At 45.7% G+C, this 23,050-nt stretch overlaps 1 protein-coding gene across 2 annotated transcripts in view; it reads left to right on the top strand.

Moving 5' to 3' along the window:
• Window positions 1-6,051, top strand: part of LOC142572356 (calcitonin gene-related peptide type 1 receptor-like) — a 107,092-nt gene extending 101,041 nt beyond the window's left edge. For both annotated transcript variants that reach the window (XM_075681418.1, XM_075681417.1), the window contains exons 15-16: window positions 1,298-1,517; window positions 4,241-6,051. In XM_075681418.1, coding sequence (XP_075537533.1) covers window positions 1,298-1,405 — 108 coding nt within the window. In that variant the 3' untranslated portion in view covers window positions 1,406-1,517; window positions 4,241-6,051. The remainder of the gene's footprint in view (window positions 1-1,297; window positions 1,518-4,240) is intronic.
• Window positions 6,052-23,050: the final 16,999 nt, after the last annotated feature.

A 23,050-nucleotide genomic window follows, 5' to 3' on the forward strand; every position in this document is an offset into this window, starting at 1 on the left:
CCAAAATGCATCAATCTATCCTTATATTGTGCTCTAAGATTAAGGTGATGAGATTACAATACAGATACAATCAAATTGAAGAAGTAACAAAGGATCAAAGGAAGTAGAACCTTTAGAATTGCGTATTACATAAACAAAGATTTAGTTCTAGGAATCTGCACCAAAAATGGCAGAAGTGTTCTGCAAGTATGAACAATAAGAATGTGTGCTTTCCTCGTGCCTCTTATGTTTCAGACATCGCTTCCTTCTTCATTGTTCAGTTCATTTACTTTTTCTTTTGCTGCTCTTGGTGCAAATCACAACAGATAATATGGGTCCACTGCGTGCGTGTGTTGGGGCATGAGCCTGAATTTCCCATTTTTATGGAGGTCATTTCACATGGCGCATTTAAAAGTGCAAGCAGGTGACTAGTGGGCTCTAGAGTACTATTCGGTTAGAAAACCTCGGCCTGATGAGATACCGTACGGGTTTGCGATACTTACTCATATTATGAAGAAGCCTCTGAAGTAGTTGCTGGAACATTCCGAAAAGAAAAGCATCCCTACAGGTAATGTGAGGCCATCCTTAGTGGTAAGCGCATGAAACATCAGCATAGCGACTATTGTAATCCTCAATCTCCAAATTTAATCTGCAATCTGAAACACTAAGAGAACAAATTATAGCGTAGTTATATTCCAACTATATCCTTGGCCATACGAGGATACGACTCTCTTATGGGACTGCCAGATAGATTGTGAAGCATGTAGCTTGATGAAAAACCACTTTATAACAGGTTTTGAGTTCGACACAAGGTGATGAATACGGCATCGGTGACGCACGAGCGTAAGCTTTGTGACATTAATTCAACTCGCGGCAGGGTAATTTAGATTTGAAATAACGTAAATCAGTGAGCAGATATATTTTTTGCGACAGTGTGTAAGAAGCTGTAAGGAAGAGAGAAACACAAGTAGCGAGAGGAGCCAAACAATTTATGTTGTTGCAAAGATATACAACGAATAAAAAAACTCTAAATAAAGGTGACACAAGAAAAGGAACAAAGAATATAGTAGTACTCCGACTCAGACGCAAAGTACTGAAGAACGAAGTCGCGGTCTGCAGGTAAGTTGCGTCACTTATGCTACGTCGAGCTCAGATCCGCCGTTTCACCTGATCAGCAAATTGCGGTGTGCACTCTGCTGCTCGGCGACAGGAAGAAAATTACAAACAACAAAGGCCAAATACGAGCAGCGTAACTTCTGTAGACAATTTCGAGCGTGTACAGTACACCCTGTCGATGCGTTCTCACGCCCCGAAACAGGTCCAGGGCCAGATCACGCGGTCCATCGAACTCGTGAAACTGGAGTCGTCGCTGACCAGGGCATGTGACCGGAGGCGCTCAACGCGAACCCAGGTGCTTGCTTGCTGACGACGCGAGGAGCCCCCGACGCTCACGCTCCGCCCCGTCGCCCGCTGGGCGTCGGCTCCGTCACGGCGGCCAAGTGCGTTCGGCCCGAGTCCCTACCCGCCTGCACCGCCCCGTGAGTGCCGTGGCTTCGCCCGACTTTTGTCCTTGTACGACTCCACCGCTGCACCGTTAGAATACAATTTCTGTGTGTTTGCGAATCAACCCCGTTCTTGTTGCCACGGTGAAAACTAGTTCGTTCTTCAATGAGGAGTAGGTGAGGCACTGGTCGCTAGCGTAACAAATGGTCTAAGAATTTATTGTTGGGCTACTTGGTCGTCCATATTTAAAGTAGCAACTTAGTGCAATAAAAACACGAAAACAACAAAGGCGGGCGAGGACAAGCGCTAAGAAAGGCGGACAAAGGCGCTTGTCTTTGTCCGCCTTTCTTGTCTCCGCATTCTTATTGGGCTAATTTACTACTTCAAAAATGGTATGAGGTCTTTGTTTTAAGCTAAAAGTTTAATTCAGGGGTTTTAGGTGCCAAACCCGCTTATAGTTATATAGACAAGCCGTATACTGGCAGACTCCGGGTCAATTTTGACCACCTGAAGTTCTCTAACGCGCACCTACGTATAAGTACAGAAACGATTTCTTTTTATTTTCCTCCACATCTAAACATGGCCGCCGCGGCCGGAAAATGAAACCACGGCCTCACGCTTACCGCAGCCGTAGGCAATAAGTGACCATGACAGGTAAAAACAGGGGCGATGTTTTGTAGTGAAACTCAAGTATAGGATGTGTATATTGTTCCTCTCCTTACTCGAGATGTGTGGAATCCTTGCACAATATTGGATATTTCTGATAAATGGGAGTGGAAACACTCCTAACCTTGTCTTGCCTGTTGTGCCTCTGACCACCCTGACTTGGCAACAATATACGACTGCCTAAGCTATACTTCTTGCTTCGTCACACTGCTCAATAGGACTTGAGTTGAAAGGTTTACTAATAGCTCGCGTCCTGCTTTTTCTCAATTTAATTTATCTTTATTAATTCGTCGGCTATACCGTAGGGGGAGAGTGCACTGTTGTTTCAGTTAAGGCCAAAGCGTGCAACGGCCAGTTTTCTAATACTAGAAGATAAGGTGCGTCCCCGGGGCATACTAGGAAATAAAAAGATTGAAGGCTGATTAGTAATCTTTTATGGCTCAATGAAATGAACCGGCTATGCAAGATGCACTGTTGGAGACTGATATGGATCATTTTTGACCATGCAAGTATAGTTACACTTAACTAGTCGAGCATCAGAGGAATCGCAAGTGTATAGATTAGTGTTTTCTGTAGCACAAACTTGCAACGACATAAGCTGAAATTACTTATGCAAGCTTTTTTTACCGTACTAAAGAAGCAAAACTCCCTAAACAAGCACCCGTCATTCAGTTACCTCCTCCCTTACAATTCGAGCCCGGTTCGGCACTCCTTAAAAGCAATAAAACCAGAAAATTGGGGAGAAATACTTAACAAACGAGAAAATATTGGCACGCATAATTCGACAGCTTGACCATGCATTTACAATACGACCACAAGAACATTTCTTCAACCAGAGCACCAACGATGCCGACGCATCTTCGTTAACGCATACTGCAGGCTAAATGCGAAAACACCCGTGTACTTAGATTTAGGTGCACGTTAAGGAACCCCAGGTGGTCGAAATTTCCGCAGTTCTCCACTACGGCGTGCCTCATAATCAGAAAGTGGTTTTGGCGCATAAAACCCCATAATTCAAATAATTAATTTAATGCATACTGCATTCACGCATGGGTCGTGTAACTGGCGATTTGATTTTCCGTGGTCATTGATGCTTGCGTATGCCTGCCGAACCGCCAGTGTGGTAAATGCGGCAATAAGCACTGTCACTCGCCATGGCTATGGCAAAAGGAATTTCCTAAAGTTGCGCGGTAAACAGCTTAATATGTTGCGCACATTGCTTAACTAATAGATCATGACAGCTTATAATCGAGGCCTATATATTGTTTTGCAATTTCACTCGCATTAAGCTTGTACTCGAGGATAAATAACAAAGAAAGCTTCAAGCTCATGTATTCTGACTGTTGCAATTGTTTCTGACGTGAAGCCCTAATCTGGCGGCATTTCTATTTACCTGAAATCAATTTTAGGCCAATAGTAGAGAAGTACTTCGAGGCTCTCTACAGAGAAACACTAAATATGTCTAGTAAACTGATAGAGTTAATTTCGCAATGCTAGGTTCATTATTAAAAGATGAAGTTAATCTCCAATTTTCATTTCATCGAGTTTCGCGCCAAATTCCCAGCGCCGGTACGTCAGTGTGACGTCACGAACAGCAAATGTTTGCTTCTTTTTTTCGTGCTTGAATCGCATTTGCCCAGTAAAGGTTACCTGTAAGTGCCATGTTAAAACATTGTCTATTTTAGAGCACATTTTAGTCCATTTTTACCGCTAAAGAAATAGTTAGACCCTAATAGATGCCGTGACACTCCATGACGTCACGGAGTGACTGAGACTTCATTTCAAGGCGATGTCACCACCCGTCTTACCTTCTTGCGCCTTTTGTGGCTTACCACGCTTCTTCCTCAGATAAGGGCGGCGTTTTCGGTATTGCAGAGGGGTAATGTACTAATACAGGTGAAATTACCTTTCTCTTTAGTGTCCCTTCAATGCCAATTTTATCATTTATTTCCGCTTGTTCTTGCTCTTTTTCGGACAAGCAAAGTTACCTGGCAATGTCGCGCGAATAAGTGACGCTGCGGCTGTAACTCAGATTTCTATCTAGCCATTTCTGTGCTGCAACGTTCCGTCCGTTTTTCTGACATATTTGCAGGTGCTGTACCTGTTACGGCGTTCACACGGCCGCTAGCGACTGCGACGAGGTTTCTTTAATCGAACGGGCCGGACCCTTGCTATAACCAACTTGCCCGTGTCTACACACGTCTCGCCGATTGGCGATCACGAAGCATGCACGCGTGTTCTGAAATGGTGGCACCATCGTTGAAGACAAGATCTGGAAATGAACACTAAGGTGCCTGCGAGGAGCAGAAGTGATCATCGTTCCCTGTTCACTTTCCCCTGTATCCATCAGACAATGTTGCTGAGCATGTCGTAATATCAACCAAACTTCCTTCTGAAGTGATGTGACTTCACAGGAATTGTGTGCACGTGCAAAAACAACTTCCGTGCGCTACACTTACAGAACTATACCCGTCTCGTGCAGCATCTTATACATGAATTCTTCACTTGAAACTGGGTGACAGCAATGAAACAGACATGTGCGTTTTATGAACTAGACCTCAGGACATTGCGTCGATACTCCAAGTGACTTTTTCTGTGTCTTCGTGCAAACACTTTCAAATGATTACACGTGACTTTTTGTGACGTCACTGCACTGTCGCCTCACAATATGCATCTGCCTGATTTGCTGTATGCATTTCAGCGCAGCTCGTAAATGGTCCACTGCATAAGCAGCACATTGCATGATATAGTTGTGACCTGTGCGGCATGACACCATAACATTAGTTGGCTGGTACACAAGAAAGCAGTAATTTATCCTTTGGGGTCATGCCGGAAGCATATACTTCATGAGATCTGTCCGCCAGCGCATTACTTCAATTGTGAAATTGAACGCAGCATCTATTCCTTCTTTCGCCCTGCAATAACCCCTGTTTTACAGAACCTCCGCATTTCTTCACGGCAGTCCATCTTGGCAAAGAATCCGTAAACAATAAAAACTGAGGCATCCGTTCCCGCTATTTCAGTTATAGCAAAGTCGTCTGGCCGTAATAAGCGGTAAATTTGTTGAAAGAACTCTCCGGTGCAGTTATTGTATTTTGGGAAATTATCATAGATGTTTGTTGCAACAACGCTTAAACACTTTCAACAGTTCAAACCTTGTCTCTAAGGCAGGGAATGCTTGGGAAGTATTAGACAGAGAGAGAAAAAAATTTTAAATGAAAGGCAAGGAGGGTAACCAAGACTGAGCCCGGTTGGCTACCCTACAATGGGGGAGGGGAAAGGGAAGGAAAATATTAAGAGAAGAGGAAGTCCACTGTTGATATATCCGACGAGGTAACAGTTAGGGAAGTATTAGAAGTCAGCATGTGACAACGAACGCAGATGTCGAATTGGCGATAGGCACTCAAAAGGATATCCTTATATGTTTTTGGCTAGTTTGATTATCTTACGGATTAAGGTGTAAGTCCTCAGTGTGGTTCGTAAGATGATGAAGTGTTGATTCTGTCTATATTGATGCGCCGGAATAATATTTAATGACTATACGGCAGGTTGACTTGCAGCACACGGCTGCCTCTGGAGTGTGGCCTGTACCAACGCGCCATGAGAACATGATCAGTGACAGTGATGCACACTGTAGTCGCTCAGAACATTCCTAAATAATAACGTTTCGAAAGCGTCATATAGGTATCCGTCGTTTGGCAAAGCGAGCATTTACAAAAGCCCCTTGAGACCACGTATAGTGTTATTGCCCACTTGAAAGAAGCATGCAGGTCAAAACTCAGCAGCTGAACGTGAAACCCCACGTATTGTGTGTTCTTCAGTACATTCTTCTCATGAAACAAAACTGTGTATAAGTGTTGCACGTCTTTCGAACTTTTGAATAAAATGATTTTAATCCATGTCTGTATGCATAAGTTTCGTGACTCCATGCAGAGTTTGCCATAAAGATTAGGTCGCAATAACTTTGTGATCGGACAAAAGTAAGCACAGAATATAAACCGAAGAATTCCAGATCTCCATGCTACTCCACGGGGAAAAATGCAAATCAAGTATATGTTTAGACAAGTCTCAGATTTCAATCACTTTCATTTCGTGGAGCTCGTTCTGCAAACATAGGCTATCCACCAAAAGGAGTCATTTCCCTTATACCGTATCGTACGGGGTAAGAGCGTGGCGGATTGGAAAAGTGACAACGCATCCCCTTGTGTCAAAGAAAAAATTATCTCACAGGTATGTTTGGCTGTCTCATCAGTAATACACAGATATGCACTTTGTCAATGTTCTTCATGCGACTATATTCTTGAAAGCCTGTAGCCGCATATATTGTTTCGCTAAGGTGTCCCAGCTATTATTAGCCAAACTGTTCATCGAAAAAAAATACGTTAAGAAGATATGGTAAAAGACAATTTTAAGAGGAAGCTTTGAGCTCGAGGGCTCCTTTTTAAATACATAGGAAAGGAGAAATCGTTTTTCTCTGCAACCACTGCATCAAGTTTGATGAGTCCTGTTGCATTTAAAAGAAAAGGTTAAAATATAGCGACAGTTTTTGTTGAAAATCGCTAATTTTCAGAAAACGAAACTATCAAGTTTACAACTCAACAATTAAAAATGACATCACAATTCTGTAAACTGCAACTAATAGCACATCTAAAGCGGACATAATTTATATATTATACATGGCTCTGAAATAGACGACTAAATTGTGAGTAGGACTCTTGCAAAGCACTTGCAAACAATGGAACAAATTCATGTAAGGTATCAATGTGTATGTCACATCCATCCGCTTTGGATAATAGATGCAGTTTACAGAAATGCAACATCTTTCTTGGCGCATAGCTACAAATTTGTGAACTCAGCGCGTCAATTTCTTTCATACATACTGCTTGCTAAAAGTTCGCTTAAAATATTCCAGGATTAAATCAAAATTTCGCTTCAAGAGTCACAAGAATTAACTTTATCTTTCAAATGCAACAAATTTCATTAGGTTGGCTTCAGATGTTATCTCAGAAAAGCGTTTCTGCGCTTCAGATGTATTTGAATGGCCAGCCTCGGAGTTGTGCCTGAGCTAAAGCTTCCTCATAAGAGCTATGGTGTCCGATTTTCAAAGGACTGGCGTCCAGACACCGTAGGTCGAATAATTGGGCCATGTATCACGTTTTCTAAATATATTTTCTTATTGAACAACTTCGCAAGAGTGGGTTAGCCCACACGGCATAAATGCAAAGCATGGGCGCAATACCTACAGGAGCTGCAGTTTATTTTACTAGAAAAACATCCAGCAGCCACATTAAGAGTGTGTTTGGTCAGCCTTAACGGGTAACAGCAAAGCAAGCACAGAGAGAGCGAGAGAGAGAGAGAGAGAGGGAGAAGAATATAGGAAGGCAGGGATGTTAAACATTCAAGGGTCTGGTTGGCTACCCTACGCTGGGGGAAGGGAGAAGGGGAAGAGAGAGAGAAGGGGTAGATACGTGTACGGACAGTACTTGAGTTAAAGCCGCTCTCGCAAACCAGACGTTCTGAGCAAGCACAAAAGTACCTTCACTGCCTTCTGAGCCGATGATAGGTGGGAACGGTGCTCTAGTAACGTCTGTTCACTCAGAGGACGATCATCAAGTTTCCTGAATGCGATAGACAAAGATTGTCTTTTGTGTTTGAAATTGAGGACAATGGCACCACAAGTGGTCAATGTTCACCTCGCATCCGCAAACATCACACGTAGAACTATCAGTCACTCTAATAAGTGCTGAGTAGGCATTCGGGAAGGCAACTCCAAGCCACAACCGACACAGAAGAGACGCTTCGCGTCGGTGCAGACCGGCCGGATGTCTGAGTTGAAGTGACGGGTTTAGTCTGTGCAGTCGTGCGCCTTGCATGTGCGGTATTCCACTCTGCTAAGGAGATCTTGCGAGCTAGATTGCGAAGTTCTCTCGCGGCGTCGGTCCTTGAGAGAGGAACTGGGACGCAGCGGTCTTCTTGGTTTGACATCAGAGCGGCCTTATCGGCCTCATCATTTCCTATGATACCGCAATGGCCTGGTATCCACTGAAAAGATATATCATGGCCGTTTTCTCCTAAATGATAGACAAGTTCCACGATTTCGCACGTGAGCTGATCGTGAGTTCATGTCGGAGAAATGACTGCACACATTGCAAGGCCGGCCTTCAATCGCAGAAGACTGCCCATTTCCTAGCACTTTCAGCACATATCACATGAAGCGCGTCGCGGAGAGCCGCGAGCTCTACAGCTGTAAACGTAGTGACATGGGAAGTCTTGAACCGCTGGGCTATTCTCATTGTTGATATAACTACAGCGCCACCAGAACTGGTTGATGTAGTTGATCCATCAGTATAGATGTGTGTGCAGTCGCTGTATTTCTTGCACAAAAGAAGGAAAATATGTTGTTTGAGTGCTGATGACGGCAGGTCCGACTTTTTCTGAAGTGCTGGGACTCTAATATTTACTTGAGTACGGCGCACGCATGGACGAACAGAAGGTGTTGCCGCAGGTGTGTAACCTGACCTGAGAGAAGCACGGTGCGCGAAGACAGTAGCACTGAATGTCGTGGGGGGCCTATCTACTGGGAGTCTTGCGAGGTGGTGGGTAGGGGTCCGGGCGAAGTGTCTTATGTGCACACGCATTGTTTCAATGCTAATGAGCGTTCTAAGAGTGGAATTTTGAGCGACTGCAATGACTTCAGTCGTTGAAGCACTCCGCGGTAGGCCAAGGCATATGTTGAGGGCTTGGCCTTGGATGCTTTGGATTATATGCAGGTTAGTTCTGCAGGTGTTGGACATCACCGGTAGGCTGTACCACAGGAATCCAATAAAGATGACCCTGTACAGTTGCAGCATAGATTGTATTGGTACTCCTCAGGTCTTTCCAGCTAGGAACTTAAACATATGGCAAATTCCTGTCAGGCGTTTTCTCACATAATTCACATGAGAGGTCCAGGAGAGATTTCTGTCAATGACCACCCCCAAAAATCTGTGACTCGTGCTGTACGAAATCAATTGTCCGTCGACGAATATCACGTATGGAGACATTGATTTTTCTGGTAAATGCCACCACTGCGCACTTCTCGTATGATATATGAAGTCCTTGTTCTCGAAGGTAGGATGATGTTAAAGTGGCTGCCTTGTGTAGCCGCGCGCGAAGCTGCAGTCGCGTCACAGCCGACATCCAAATGCAAATGTCGTCGGCATAGATGGAGAGCCTAACGGTGCATGGCAGGATGTCGGCGAGCCCAATGAGTGTTAGACTGAAGAGCGTTGGGCTCAGTACTCCGCCCTGAGGCACCCCACGGTTACTGCAATGCTGAGAGGTCGGGCCATCCTCGGTAAGTACGAAAAAGAATATCTTACGTAGATAGTTACTTATCCAGAAATAGGCCTTCCCGCCAAGTCCTACAGCCTCTAACGCGTTGAAAATCCCTTCGTGTGTTACGTTATCGTACGCTCCTTTAACATCCAGAAACAGGGCAGCAGATAGTGTTTCGCAGGACTTCTGGTGCTCGACGTAAGTCACCAAGTCGATAACGTTGTCAATGGAAGAATGGCCACGCCTGAAACCGGCCACTGCATCTGGATATACCTGGTAATATTCGAGGCACCATTCTAGCCATGCTAGAACCATCCTCTCCGTTAGTTTTTCGATGCAACTGGCAAGCGCAATTGGTCGGTATGACGCAATCTCTACAGGTCACTTGCCAGGCTTGAGCAGTGGAATTAGGCGACTGGTCTTCCATTCCTGGGGAGCCGTACCAGTCTGCCAGGGGCTGTTGAACAAGAGCAGGAGCACTTTCTGAGCATCTTCGCCAAGATTACATAGGGCATGGTAGGTTATACCGTCGGGTCCTGGTCAAGATGAGACTAATGTCCTGGCAAATGACACTAATCTTCTGACTCTAGAGTTTACCTTAGAACTTCCCCAGAGATGGTGGTGAGCATTAAAATCTACAGTCATCACCAATGACTGCGTAGTCGCTGGAGGGGCTTCGGTACGAATGGTCGTACTGGATGGCGGACGTGTCCTACTTTGACATGGAAAGGAAGACTGTCTCCTTCACACATTCACAAATCTTCACACAGCGTGTGTTTCCAAGTCTGAAAATCCTCGTAATGAAAGTGCCTTCTGTCGTTGGCTTGATCAGTATCGGCAAGTCATCATACTGGATGGCAACGTCGACGTCATAAATGACGCCCGCATGTACTATCGCCGCCTGTATGGATCATTGATCGCACCTTTACGTTGTCGATCTCAGTTATATTACGCAGGTCTTGTAGGGCGCTGCGATGTAAGACATCAACTACCAAGACATTCTGCCGCGAGTTTATTCGCACGTCTTTAATCTCATTTGGTGCAATTCTCTCGAGTAACGAAGAGAGGACATGCCTGGTGAGGAGCCGCAAATACGGCCATAAAGTGCATAGTGCGCGGCCAGCGCAGCGGAGCATTCTTCACGGTAAAATCACTTGGCGACGAAGATGCCTGCAGTAGTCTTCTTTTCGCTTATCTACTCATCACGACCTGGAAGTCGTCGTCTGACGAGTTGTAGCTGTCCGAACATAACTCAGTGGCCTCGCTGTCTGTATCGCTTGACGCACTTCCGCGTTTCCTGGACGCTGTCCTACCTGACGGCTGCGCATCAGGAGAGTCCTCGGAGATGTCTTCATCCATTGCCGCAAGCAGGGAGCGGCAGCTCCGAGAAATGCAGGGAGACAAAGCGAAAAAGCAGAGACAAAAGCACAAGCGTTCTATCAAAGAATCGCTTCGTCTTCCTCCCAAAAGCAAGCACATATTTCACTAATAACATTAGTGCTCAACCAATATGTAAAGTCGTGTCCCTCAGTCGTATTATGTAACAATCTCATTTACCATTCTTTTTGCTTCAAATATTTGGCTCGGACATCCCCTATCCACTGTTATCGCCGGGATCGCCAACTCGGCATCACAGAAAGCAAGTATTTAAGAATGGAACGGACATAGATTGTCACATAACAATGGCTGCGAATCTGAAGTGAAGGAACGTGCCGCAGATCTGAAAGACATTAGATGTTGCCACAACTGTTAGCTCTGCGTAACATGTATAATATTTAATTCTTCCAGCTTTCCAGCTTTCTCTGAAATGTACCACAAATGTACCATTGTGACTTAAACGCATTTACCATATGCTAAGTGGGTGAGAAGGGTGTGCCTTATAGGATATGGAGTAGCTAGAAAACTCTCTCAAAGCTGTGGAAATGAATATGGGTAGTTGGAATAAAGGTAGGGCGTCAAAACAAACTACAAATGAATACAGAAATAAATCCTTTCGTTCTCCAAAAGGGCACTGTTATTTAATGGTTTTCTTATAATGCTCGCCGGTTTGGAATACAGGCGCCATATAACGTAGAACTATTCCAATATGTTTTGATTCAAATCTCCTGGCGTCAAATTTGCGTAACAGTGACGCAAGCATCGGGCGGTCACAAGCAGGCTTGTCTGAACACACCAAGTGCTCCCCTCGTTCATAAGAGGTCGCTTTTTGTTTTGCTTGAAAAACGAATAACATTGCCTGCACTGAGCTGCTTGTTTTATCTAATTGGCTCACAAGAGGCGAGGAGCATGCTCAAGTAGAGAGGGATTCGATGGGGCCAAGCCGCTGCACCGAATATTAGTAACCGGATAAGAGGGGTGGTGCCGGTGTCTGCGATTAGTCCGCTTTCTCTTACTTAGCTTGCGGTGGCTCGTCGACAATCACGGCGGTATGCAACGGAAGCTTAAGAATAACCCTAAAACGGATCCTCAGCGAAGAGGAGTTGGCCGAACGAGGTCGTAAACATGCTGAAAGTTCTCGAAAACGTTACACGGCCAAGGACAAAGTTTTCTTACACGCTAATAAACCCATGCTCTCCGGCAGGGGTGAGTAGCGAGTGCCAGAGTAATCGGCGGCAACCATCTTTTATTCCTTTCGTAACGGGGAAGCCTGCGGCTATTAAGAAGAAAATTCAGTTTTGTTCAGCATATTAATGCATCTTTAACGCGTACACGTCACTTTGACGCGGTAAGTTTTTTGCGGATTTGTGACTTCGCGTGAGCGGCAGGTGAAGTGGGTGCAGCCCGAAAACTCTGGAGCAGTAGCCGAGGGCTAATGGCAATAAGGCGTCGAATCAGAAATAACTATTTTTGTTTTGTTCGGTCAAATTATGCACAATCAGTGTGCACACGTCATATCAGATTGGAAGCTATCGCGGTTTTCGTGACGTCGCGTGACAGAAAGCTGAAGTGGGGGTGGTCCAAGAATGTTTTTGACCAATCACGGTGGGTGATTGCAAAATTGGAATAGAAGAGTTTGGAATAGTTTTACGTTATAGCGCCCCACTTTTCCATTTTGTGGCTCAGCTGTCCAAGTTATATTTCCAACACCATATCCCTTTGTCACAATAGAGTAGTCTTTGGTATCAGAAATTTTGAACGATTGTCGTATTGCGCGACTGTCAGAAAAATTTTTACGACATCAACGAAAATCCACATCCTGCGTACTATGCAAGCTCACATTTTATACGGCGCACATTTCCTTCGCAGAGCTGTTTGACAATGCAAGGCTTGTTTGGTTTCGTCCCGGCATTCGAGTCACGCTTTTACACTATTTATTGCTCTCTAGCCCTATTCATTGCATATAAAGCCGACATGTGTAACACACACCGCAGCACAATGCAAGGGCCACAAAGCGAGCGCGGTGAACCGGCGTTAGGTTTCGTCTACAGCATCTGACGTCTCGCTGCTCCAATCTCAGTAGCTATCTCAGCAGCCTACCAAACGCTGAATGCGAATGCACGCGTTCATAAAGTCGGTGTATTCCCATATGAGGTTTCAAGGATGGACTACACGTGTCACCATTTTGTCGTTCCGTAAACTTATACTGTGGGGAACAATAGAGGGGACGCATCGCGGCTAGTTGATGCCATTATATACATCCTACGAATACACGTTCACAAATGACTTCCAGTGCTGCATAACCGCGAAACATGGCAACTATTCTCGGCGCCTGAAAAGCATACTGTCAGAGGCAGTCGACAAAAGCTCGCGCGAGCCCACTGCGTTGAATATATACGGCTATGGTATTCTGCTATTGAGTATAACAACGGCAATTCGATTCCTGGCCATGGACCATAGCAGAAACACTGGCTATGCGGAGTATGAAAGCTATTCTGCACGTATGTTAAGTGTGACTAAGGGTACTTCAAGTGAGAGAAATTATTTCGCGGTATTTGTTACGGTGCGCCTCATGCCGCTTTGCAGGTTGATGAAATCACTTATTAGTACTAAAATTACATAGTCTAACATGGCCGCATTATAGTGACATTTGTTACATTACCTGTCAGACTATACAATCACAGCCTCCGCAGAAACAGCGACACTGTTTGCGGGAGCAGGTTTTCGGAACTAGCAAATATACCGAACGCCCAGTTTCTTGGCTTAACACCTCTGTGGCTGTGGAGCCCAAAAGTTGCACAAAAAAGACAACATATCTCTATCGTGGAAACCAGCGGCTTCCAGTGCCTCTCAGCGCTAAGCCAGTGTATTTTCTACATTGTATTGCACTGGGAACATTTGCGCTCGCAGGGAGTCACTAGAACGGCGGCGCATTTGCTGAAAGTGCGCTGGATCATATTGGAAGGGACGCTCGATTCACTGCATTAGCGCTAGGGCACATTTGTCGGTGCATCATGCTGGTTCATGGTAGATGGCAGTCCGCTTGTGCGTACTGGAACCTGCGCTGGCCGCATAAACGTTGGTTCTGGCAAGTCAAGATATCCAATTCTGCCGCTTTCATGCAAAGTAGCTGTGCCGACCCTACAACATAACAGTACAGGCATGACCTGCAATGATCGATTGCGGTGGGCTGGTAGTCATATTGGTAAGGAAGTCTTTCTCCTTGGGCTGCCTCGACTGCTTGACGGTAATCGCCCAACTAATCTTAGGAAACTATTGTTCTCCTACTTGCCTTGGGGTCCCAAGAAAGAAGACAAATTCACCTTTATCTTAATATTTCTTCTATTTTGGCTCAGGCATTGCAAACATATCAACAAGCTTCCAACAGCCTCTTTTAACCCAAATGATCATTCTCAGTGACAGTATCTGGCTAGTGTGCCGATTATGTGATTGCAGGATTGACTTACCAGGTGAAGGCCAAGCAGTGCCTTATACGGCGTGAGCCTCTACTAGGTCTTTTTTTTAACAGTATGAGTAGGTGACATGAAGAAAGATATGAAATATGCATTTATATGGCTGCACTGCAAGATACGTAAGGGGTAGCATAGTTTCGCACAATGATTAAGGTTCTACATTACTATGCTGACGAGAAAATCCAATGCTCCAAAAGGTCGTACTCAGTACTTCAACGTAAATGAATATAAGTGCTTAAGTATACTCTATTTCATAATACTCCTTAATTCAGAGTTATATAAGCGCCTATCGTTTCAGGCGAACATAACGTTATCCATGAAAAGAATGCTTCTTCATTCCGAAATCGTCAATGCAGGCTTTTATGTACAACGGCACCAACAGAAAAATGTCAAGAGTGATCTTGTGTATCTTTTTGTGCTTTTCGTTGCTATAGTTTAGACGTACAGCTTGTGCGGAGGAAAAATAGAAGAAACGAATCGCGAAAACTAGGATATCCCCTATATATCCATCATAGTCCCGGACGCATCTGGATACGACCGCTAATGTAGGCACAGTGTTTTGTTGAGTAAGGACATGCCGTTCAAATGGGTCCCTTGTCTCACACATAAACATGACTCGCTTAGCGATAAATGATGTCCAAGGGATAAATGAGTCAGTCATGGTGGATCGCCCGCACCAATCGAAACAATTTTGCCCTGATGGACACGACCCACGCAGCCTGCGATAGTCTCATAACTTTACCAGCAAACTTACCTTCAGGATCGGAAGACGACGGACGACTAATGCTGTCAAACGTTACGCATGTATCGCACATTTCGCAGCTCGCGAGTCCAAATAGAGCGGGGCTTCTGACTTAAGTCGCCCATTTCGTTGTTCTGGGTACTCATTTCGGCGTTACTCTCATAAGAATTAAAAGTTGAGCTAGCTCCCAACAAGCACAGAATGTGAGGTCAGTGTAGGTTTCACTCCGCGATAGGCCATACTCTCGACATGTGGCACATACTGAACCTTGTTGCTCGACGTCTTACCCTGTTAGATGACGATGCACACAAGGAGAGCGCCTGCATTAAGTGCACAAAGAAAAGGCTCTACATTATGTGCACAAATACTCTGTGAAGGTGGATGACCAACGAAGCTGCTTAGCACACGACACAGAGGGGACTCAGAATTTTGAACAAAGCTACGAACCTATTTATTTTCCTAATCGATGGTCATCGTGACGATAGGTACGCACAAATATTCTCATATCGCCTCTGTTATTGAATGCGTAAGCAGTTCCATGCCTACCCAACAAGAAATTTGTCCGTCATTTACGAAAAAAAATTTAATTATTGGGTTCTACGAGCCAAAACCACTTTCTGATCATGAGGCGCGCCGTAGTGGGGGACTCCAGAAATTTTGACCACGTGGGGTTCTTTAACGTGCACCTAAATTTAAGTACACGGGTTTTTTCACATTTCGCCCCCATCGAAACGTGGCCGCCGTGGCCGGGATCCGTTCCCACTAGCTCGTGCCCATCAGCCCCACACCATAGCCACTAAGCAACCATGGCGGGTTCCGTCACTTGCGACAATGAATGCCTCATACCCCCTTAAGCAATGATTGATACCCCCATAAATAAAAAAAGTTTTTTTTAACGCCGCCTCCCCATTACGACGGCAGAAGAGAAGCGAAATTCTATGCTGGAATGATGAGTGGCAACGGAGCTACCAGTGGAAGAAAACGACGACGCTCGGGCCATTGCTGATGACGGCAGTTTTTGCTCCTGCAGATTTGTTGACAAACACGAAAAATGCACTGAACGCTAGCCATAAATAGCTTCGCTATAAAACACACACCCCACGTGTTCTCATAGCAGGAGCAGTGTTATCTTTCTCGATCACCTGCTCCTTTGTGTACAGTGTGTGCGTGCTGCATTTGTGATGATCATTATACAGTTGCTCGTGTCCTATCTCATGCTCACTCACAGAACGACCTGATGCCTTTTGTCGGCGCCATTCATTTGTGTTATTTGGATGATACTTGGGCAGAGCATTAGGGAATCCAAATTATGGGTATCGATTAGCCTAATTTCCCAATTGGCTTTGCGGATTCGCGCACCTTCTGCACACAAATTAGTGCCACACCATAGCCACAGAGCCTAAGTAAAGGCCGCATATAAAAAGAAGACGGGCTTTGGCTTCACCGAGGCCACTTCCCAAACAGGGGCAAGCACTCATTAGCTCCAGAAGTGCCACTTCGACAAGTCGATTATGATAGGAAGCAATCGACGGGATTCCTCTCTCTTTCGTTCGGTTCCTGCCTCTCTGCTGGCATCACGTGTACTTTACGGCATGCGTATGTGGGCCGGTGTGCAATTACACATCGCAATTCCAGCAAAGCTCGCGGGCCAGCGCGGATCACCGAGGTAGTTGCCTGGCCATCGGCACAATTACGAGGTTCGCTTGCCTTCTTCCGTTGCTAATGGCGAATCGTCGCCTCCGCTCCTCTTTTGATGGCATCTTTATTTCACGGCACTCACCCGACAGGTACCGTGCAGATGTAACTCGAGCCCTGACGAGGGCGCCTCTTGCGGTGGCGCGAGCACATGTTGAGATAGGATTGATGATAGCAGCAGAAGCCGCGGCGCTATGGCCGTAGTAGCATCGTTACACAGAGTCAGCAAGGAGTCAGGTGGCGCTCACCGCTTTATTTTTGTTCCGGATAATTTATATTTCAACTTAGAACCTAGATTCTTGAGGCGTTGACTGCAATTTGTCGGCGTCCATACCACAACAGCTGCTATACTGTGGGGGCAAAGCGTGTTCGCGGCAATGCTCCAGCTAGATAAAGCGCTTTTGGCGCATCTTCGTTGAACTTGTTAACAAATTGGTGCATCGTGAAGTTACCTGGGGTAAGTTTCTCTTCCTGTCGGTTGCTCTTGTCTTGTCCGGAAGACCAAGCGAACTGTGTATGAAGTTGATGAAAGCAAATACGAATGGCAACGCCTGCTTAATGGCTCTCGAAGATTAAAACCGCAATTTAGGATTGCGGATATACTTCCCCTATACGTTGACAGAACTGGTATTAACAGGTGTTGACTGTTTCGCAATTGTGAAACAAGCAAGCACATGCCTGTGGCGTTGTTCTGGCAGCAATATGGCGACCTCTTGCAAGCTGTCATACCATTGCACACATTCATATTTAAAATTTTCTTCGTATTACGCAAAGTCCGCATACGAAAATATTGAGTGGACAAAGGCGAACTTGGCCTGTAGGGCTGCAGCAAACGACAGTTGTCAAAACGTCCATCCCGAACGGGAAATCAACGAAAGCACACAAATTGCTTCGCTGCGGACAAGAATCCTTGCAGCTTCGTAGGTCCTGCTTCTTGGTCAATAAACTTCTCGAACTGTGTTTTCTTTTCTCTGTTTCGAAAACGCAGCACTTTGTCATTGTCGATAGAATTAGGTGATGTGATTTCGCTTGAAAGGTCGTCCGTTTCCGCAAGGAGCCCATTAAGTAATCGACATTCGTTATCCCCGAAACATAAAGCACCTGACACCGCGGGGAACGCTAGATTTCTGAAAAAGCGTGGCTAGTAACCAAACCGTTCTATCTTTGCGTAATTAATTAAATTCTGAAGTTTTACTTGCCACAACCAAGATATGATTATGGGGCACACCGCGTAGTGAAGGAATCCGTATTAATTTTGACCATCTGAGATTCTTTAACGTGCGCCCAATGCGCAAACGTATTCTTGGACGGTAGCGTGAAGTGACACACACACAGACCAGAAGCAGACCTGATGAGTGCTAACTCTCAACTTAATCTTTATTGAAGCTATCAAAATATATATAGGTGATTGCAAATACCGCAGCATACGAACGTGACAAGGTCTAAAGACTATACCAGTTAAACAAGAGGTAGGAAAGCAAAAAAACTAAACAACAAAAGCGATACTTGAGATTGACACACGTGCTGAGAAGATATTGAGATTCGCTTTCTAACAGAGATATTGATGCGTGGCTAGCGCAAGTCTCTGCTAATCTTTTAATGTGAAATGCAATGTAGCATGTGGTTTGGCATTGTGTCTTGAAAGGGCGTTTTGTGTCTTCAAACAAAAGTCTACAACGACAATTAAAACAATGCGACGCTAGATGTGAAGCATTAGGGTTAAGTGATTGCGTTCTTTTAGTCTGATATTGATACACCTGCCGCTCTGTCCAATGTAAGTTTTCCCGCACTTGAGTGGAATCTGATAAACCATACCAGTGTTACGAGGTACTAAAGGGGACACATGCCTAACGCCGCAATAATTTTTTCTTCTTTTGTCCTTTGTTCAAGTTTCCTATTTATCATAGGGCACATCATAGGGAACTTGCGGGAGGCCAAAAATACTGTATTGACGTCATATCTACTGCCCACGTTCCGCGAACCGTGCGACAACCTAAGTACATAGGGCACCCCAGCAAACCTTTTTTCCTTCTTTTTTTTTCTTGTTCCTTAGCAGTCCTCTTTACCAATTTCGAAAGCTTTTCACAGGTTAGTAATAACAAATGAACAGGATAACCAGCCTTCTTGAGCCTATCTATCTGTTGTGAAAAGCTCTGTTGTATACTATTCTACAATCCAAGAATATGTTACCGTACCAACTCGCCCAACTTCCTACCCTTTTGCACAGTGCGCTGGCGTTTTTTTATTTTGCCCCCATCGAAACGTGGCCGCCGTGGCTGGGCCTACATGTCACGCCCTTCGGCTTAGACTCGCCACTATGCAACCACGGCGGGGATCACATATACTTACTATATCTGGCACGCATAAGTGACGGACTGTAATTGACAATGCGTGTGCTGTGCTATGTGCTCTTTCTCTCTCGGCTCCCCATCTTCCACCCCCCCATCCCGCTTCCATGTGTAGGGTAGCGAACCGGTTGAGCTAAACTGCTTCACCTCCCTGCCTTTCCTTCTCCACTTTTTCCTTCCTTCCTTCCTACTATAACTGGTATGGGCTGAAATACATTTCTCAATTTAACGCTTTATCGCGAATTCCCGACATACCGAATGAATGCAGCCCACGGCCCCTCAGTTTTCCTGGCACAACTGCGATTCCCACGCATTTGCAGCAATGTTGTCCAGCGCTAATGTCTGATGCCACCTACAGGGCAAGAGCGGGAGGCTGGCAACCACACTCTGAAAATTTTCACTCCCATATGGGTGTAATAGGGACGTTTCGGTTTCTTCACCCTTGTAAACACCCTTGAAGCGCCCCTTTTTTCTTAAAAGGGGTGTTCCCGAAGAAAACACTTTTGGAACATCCCAGTCCTTTTAATTTACACCCTAATTTTTCGGGTGTAAATAAAAAAGGCTGTAGTATGATAAATGAATGTTCGCAGGATACGCATTTAGATTATACTTGTGTGCCAGGCATTGAGCATCGGAACATCCTGGCTCCTTAGTGCAAAATGCTTAGTTATTATGCTGCGCTGCCTAGTGACAGTGTACTATCACTGCAGAGGAAGATGACGGAAGGCATGGATTGTGTGCCTTGCTGCAATGGCGAAACCTTAAATTTCTTGCCTGAGAAGGTCTCACATTAAATATAGTACTATATGCCCAACCAGGCGAGCAATTTGACCACACCTCTCCCATTCTGGCTCATATACTGAACAAGATAGTTATATAGCTAAGGCTAGGCAGCAGTTACAATACCTAGGCGGTCCACTAACTACACGGATGTAGTCAACATTAAAATACTTGCATGAACCCGCCGTGGTTGCTTAGTGCCTATGGTGTTGGGCTGCTGAGAACGAGGTAGCGGGATCGAATCCCGGCCGAGGCGGCCACATTTTGATGGGGTCGAAAACACCCGTATACGTAGATTTAGGTACACGTTAATGAACGGCAGGTGGTCGAAATTTCAGGAGTCCCCTACTACGGCGTGCCCCATAATCAGAAAGGGGTTTTGGCACGTAAAACCCCATAATTTAATTTTTACTTGCAGGGATAACACCTTTTTGGAAGGGTGGTGTCTGTGTTATACCCATAAAGGAAGGGTGTCGTTTGTTTTACACCCATGTCTTAAAGGGTGCTTTTTGTAGCGTGAGCTACACTGGCAAAAGTTTAGCAGTTTCGCGTGGCTCCTAGAGAACCGTGCTGCGCATGCCCAAGGAGCAGTGACGTCACACGGCGCACAGCTGGCGCGCCGGAGCCGCCGCCGCCTCGCGCGCCTCGCCGGTCTGCGCATTCCAGAGAAGCGATGTCATAGCCGTGGCAGACGCACTGGCGCCAGTGCGTGCCCAGCTGTGCGCTTCCGTTGCGCAGTAGCCAGGTCTGACGCTGCACCAAAGCCGCTTGATAGCGCCTCTCATTTAGTGCGCATGCGCAGATGTATCAGTATAGCGGGGCATTTGCCAGTGTGGTATAGCCATGGAGAAGGAGAGCGAAATTGCTGCTCAGCGGCGCAGAAGAGCGGAGAAGCTTAACTCATCGGATCCCGAATTAGTTGCCTCGCAATTAGCGGTTGAGCGTAGGAAGAACTCACGCTACGTATATCCTGGCATAGCCGAGCTAAGCCACTGCTATTTTTATTTAACACCCATAGGCAAGGTGTCGTCATTTGAACACCCTTTCCTTTGTTGGGTGCTACTTAGCACGCTTCACTTTGCTTGGGGTGTAGCAATACACCTAAAACGGCTGTCATCCAATGGACAAGTCATATACACCCTTGAAGGTGTTAAAATGTTTAGAGTCCACTGTTTGTAGTCGCGATCAACGAGGTGCTAGCACGTGGAACGTCAACTATTTTCTACAGGTTTCATGAATATAATGAATGTGAGTTCACGCTTCCAAAATTTTATTCGTCCTGTTTACACATAAGTGAGCTTCGGAATGTAGTTAATCTTTAATGGCCGCTTTGGCTTCGGTATGTCGCAAATTCACATTTGCTATTTGCGGCACTCAATTGTTGCTGCAACATGCTGTTCAAAGTTCAGGAAAGTGCCTTGTGTTCCGGTAGTGAATGGAAGTTAGGTGCTTTTACTCTAGAAAGGAGCTTCTCGCACGCCTTCCACTGGCGGGTATAAGCGACGATAGCTGCCTGAGACGAAGGCAAGTCTTGCGAAGTCGGTTGCGAAGTCTTCAGGCGGGGGAGAGTGGAGGGGAGCTTGGAAGGCGCGTGTTGTCGCACATTGTTTTGTGTCAGGTACGTCTGGTACACCTGAATTGTGAAGAGAGGGAATTACAAGTGTCTTATGCCAGCACAACCCCCCCCCCCTCATGCCTATGCGTCCTACCAGTACGATGCGTTAGCACTGACAGCACCGGACACTGGCCAGCCATCAACAGCACACGCCAACCATGCAAGCGTCCAAAGGGGGGGGGGGCAATTTTTTATGTGTGCGAAGCACAATGTACACCTCAGTCAGCACAACATTGCCAGCTGTTTTCAGTATTAAGCATTAAATACTTTTAGCTCCCGTTGTCGACGACATTCAAGTGCCCTTGAGCCAAAAGCCAGTGCCGTTATCTGAGCACTAAAACAAGAACATCCGGGCAAATTCCGAGAACACAACGACATCTCACCCCTCTACTGTAAAGGACCGCATTACATACGCTAGTTACTCCCAAAGGAGTTACAAAAAATATTGCTTCCGAGTTCTTCGTCAAGTTTGAACACGATATCCTTCAAGCTGTAACTTCTAGTGCGCTGACGTTTTATTTGTCATTTCCAATAGCGACGATCGAAAGGTAGATACAGGGCCCATACACTTCAATTCTGGGGAAACTGAATTTGCTGCAGGGCTACAGCGCTAGCCGAGCTACTGTGGGGAGTGGTGGCAGACGTGTCCGGAAGCGCTGCTTTACCTTCACGGAGGAAGAAAAAACTTGCGAGAGAGCATTACATCACAGAGCCAGCCTTGGCAAGCGAATGATCCGTGAAGCCAGACTTTGCTAAGTGGCGGCCCAACACGTGGTCTCTTGCGTCGAGATCGCGCAGCAGGAATCGAGATTTGCATAGACGTTTCGTCACGCCTCCTTCATACGTTTTTCTTCTAGCTGGGCAGTGCGCTCGGTCTCCCTGGCGTCTTTCGCTGCCTGTCGTGCCGCCTTCAGCCAGTTTTCTTCTTCTAAATGGGCAGCGCCCATGTGGACCAGCGCACAGTACGGCATGGTGTGGTGTGGTGTGGTGTGGTGGGTTGGGGGGTGCCGTTGCGAATGTGCACTACACCCATCTTAAGATTGTGGCAAGTACAGTCTCGAACCTATCTACTTCGGTGGTTGCCATTTCGTGCTTACATCTGCTCTCCATCACAGGAGAGAGGTTTTTTTTTTCAGCAGCCATATGTTACCGGAAAAAATTGAATCGACCATTCCTTCAATATATGGTCACCCTTAGTGGAAAATGAACAATTTGGAGCAGGCCGGGAGCTACCTCAGACTAATTATCTTTCATAGTGATAAGTATGAAAAATTTTTGGCCTAAGTTCTGGATGTCATCAATTTACGACATAGCAAAAAGTTCACAGAAAATTCAACCCTCACAAAAATAGTGGCGGCATTCGATTACGAGGGCTAAATGAAGTTAAATTATTCTACAACGTCATTTTTTCGTCCATGCTTTTAAATATTCCGACGTTTAATGGTTAAACAGCGCATCTCTGGTCCCTGTATCACTGCTACGTGACAAATTTGGACGATCGGTCAAGCCGGAAATCCTAAGCCGAGACGCAGGCAAGAAATCAGTATCGGATCCT

Source organism: Dermacentor variabilis, chromosome 2 (genome assembly GCF_050947875.1).
Source record: "Dermacentor variabilis isolate Ectoservices chromosome 2, ASM5094787v1, whole genome shotgun sequence".
NCBI lineage: Eukaryota > Metazoa > Arthropoda > Arachnida > Ixodida > Ixodidae > Dermacentor > Dermacentor variabilis.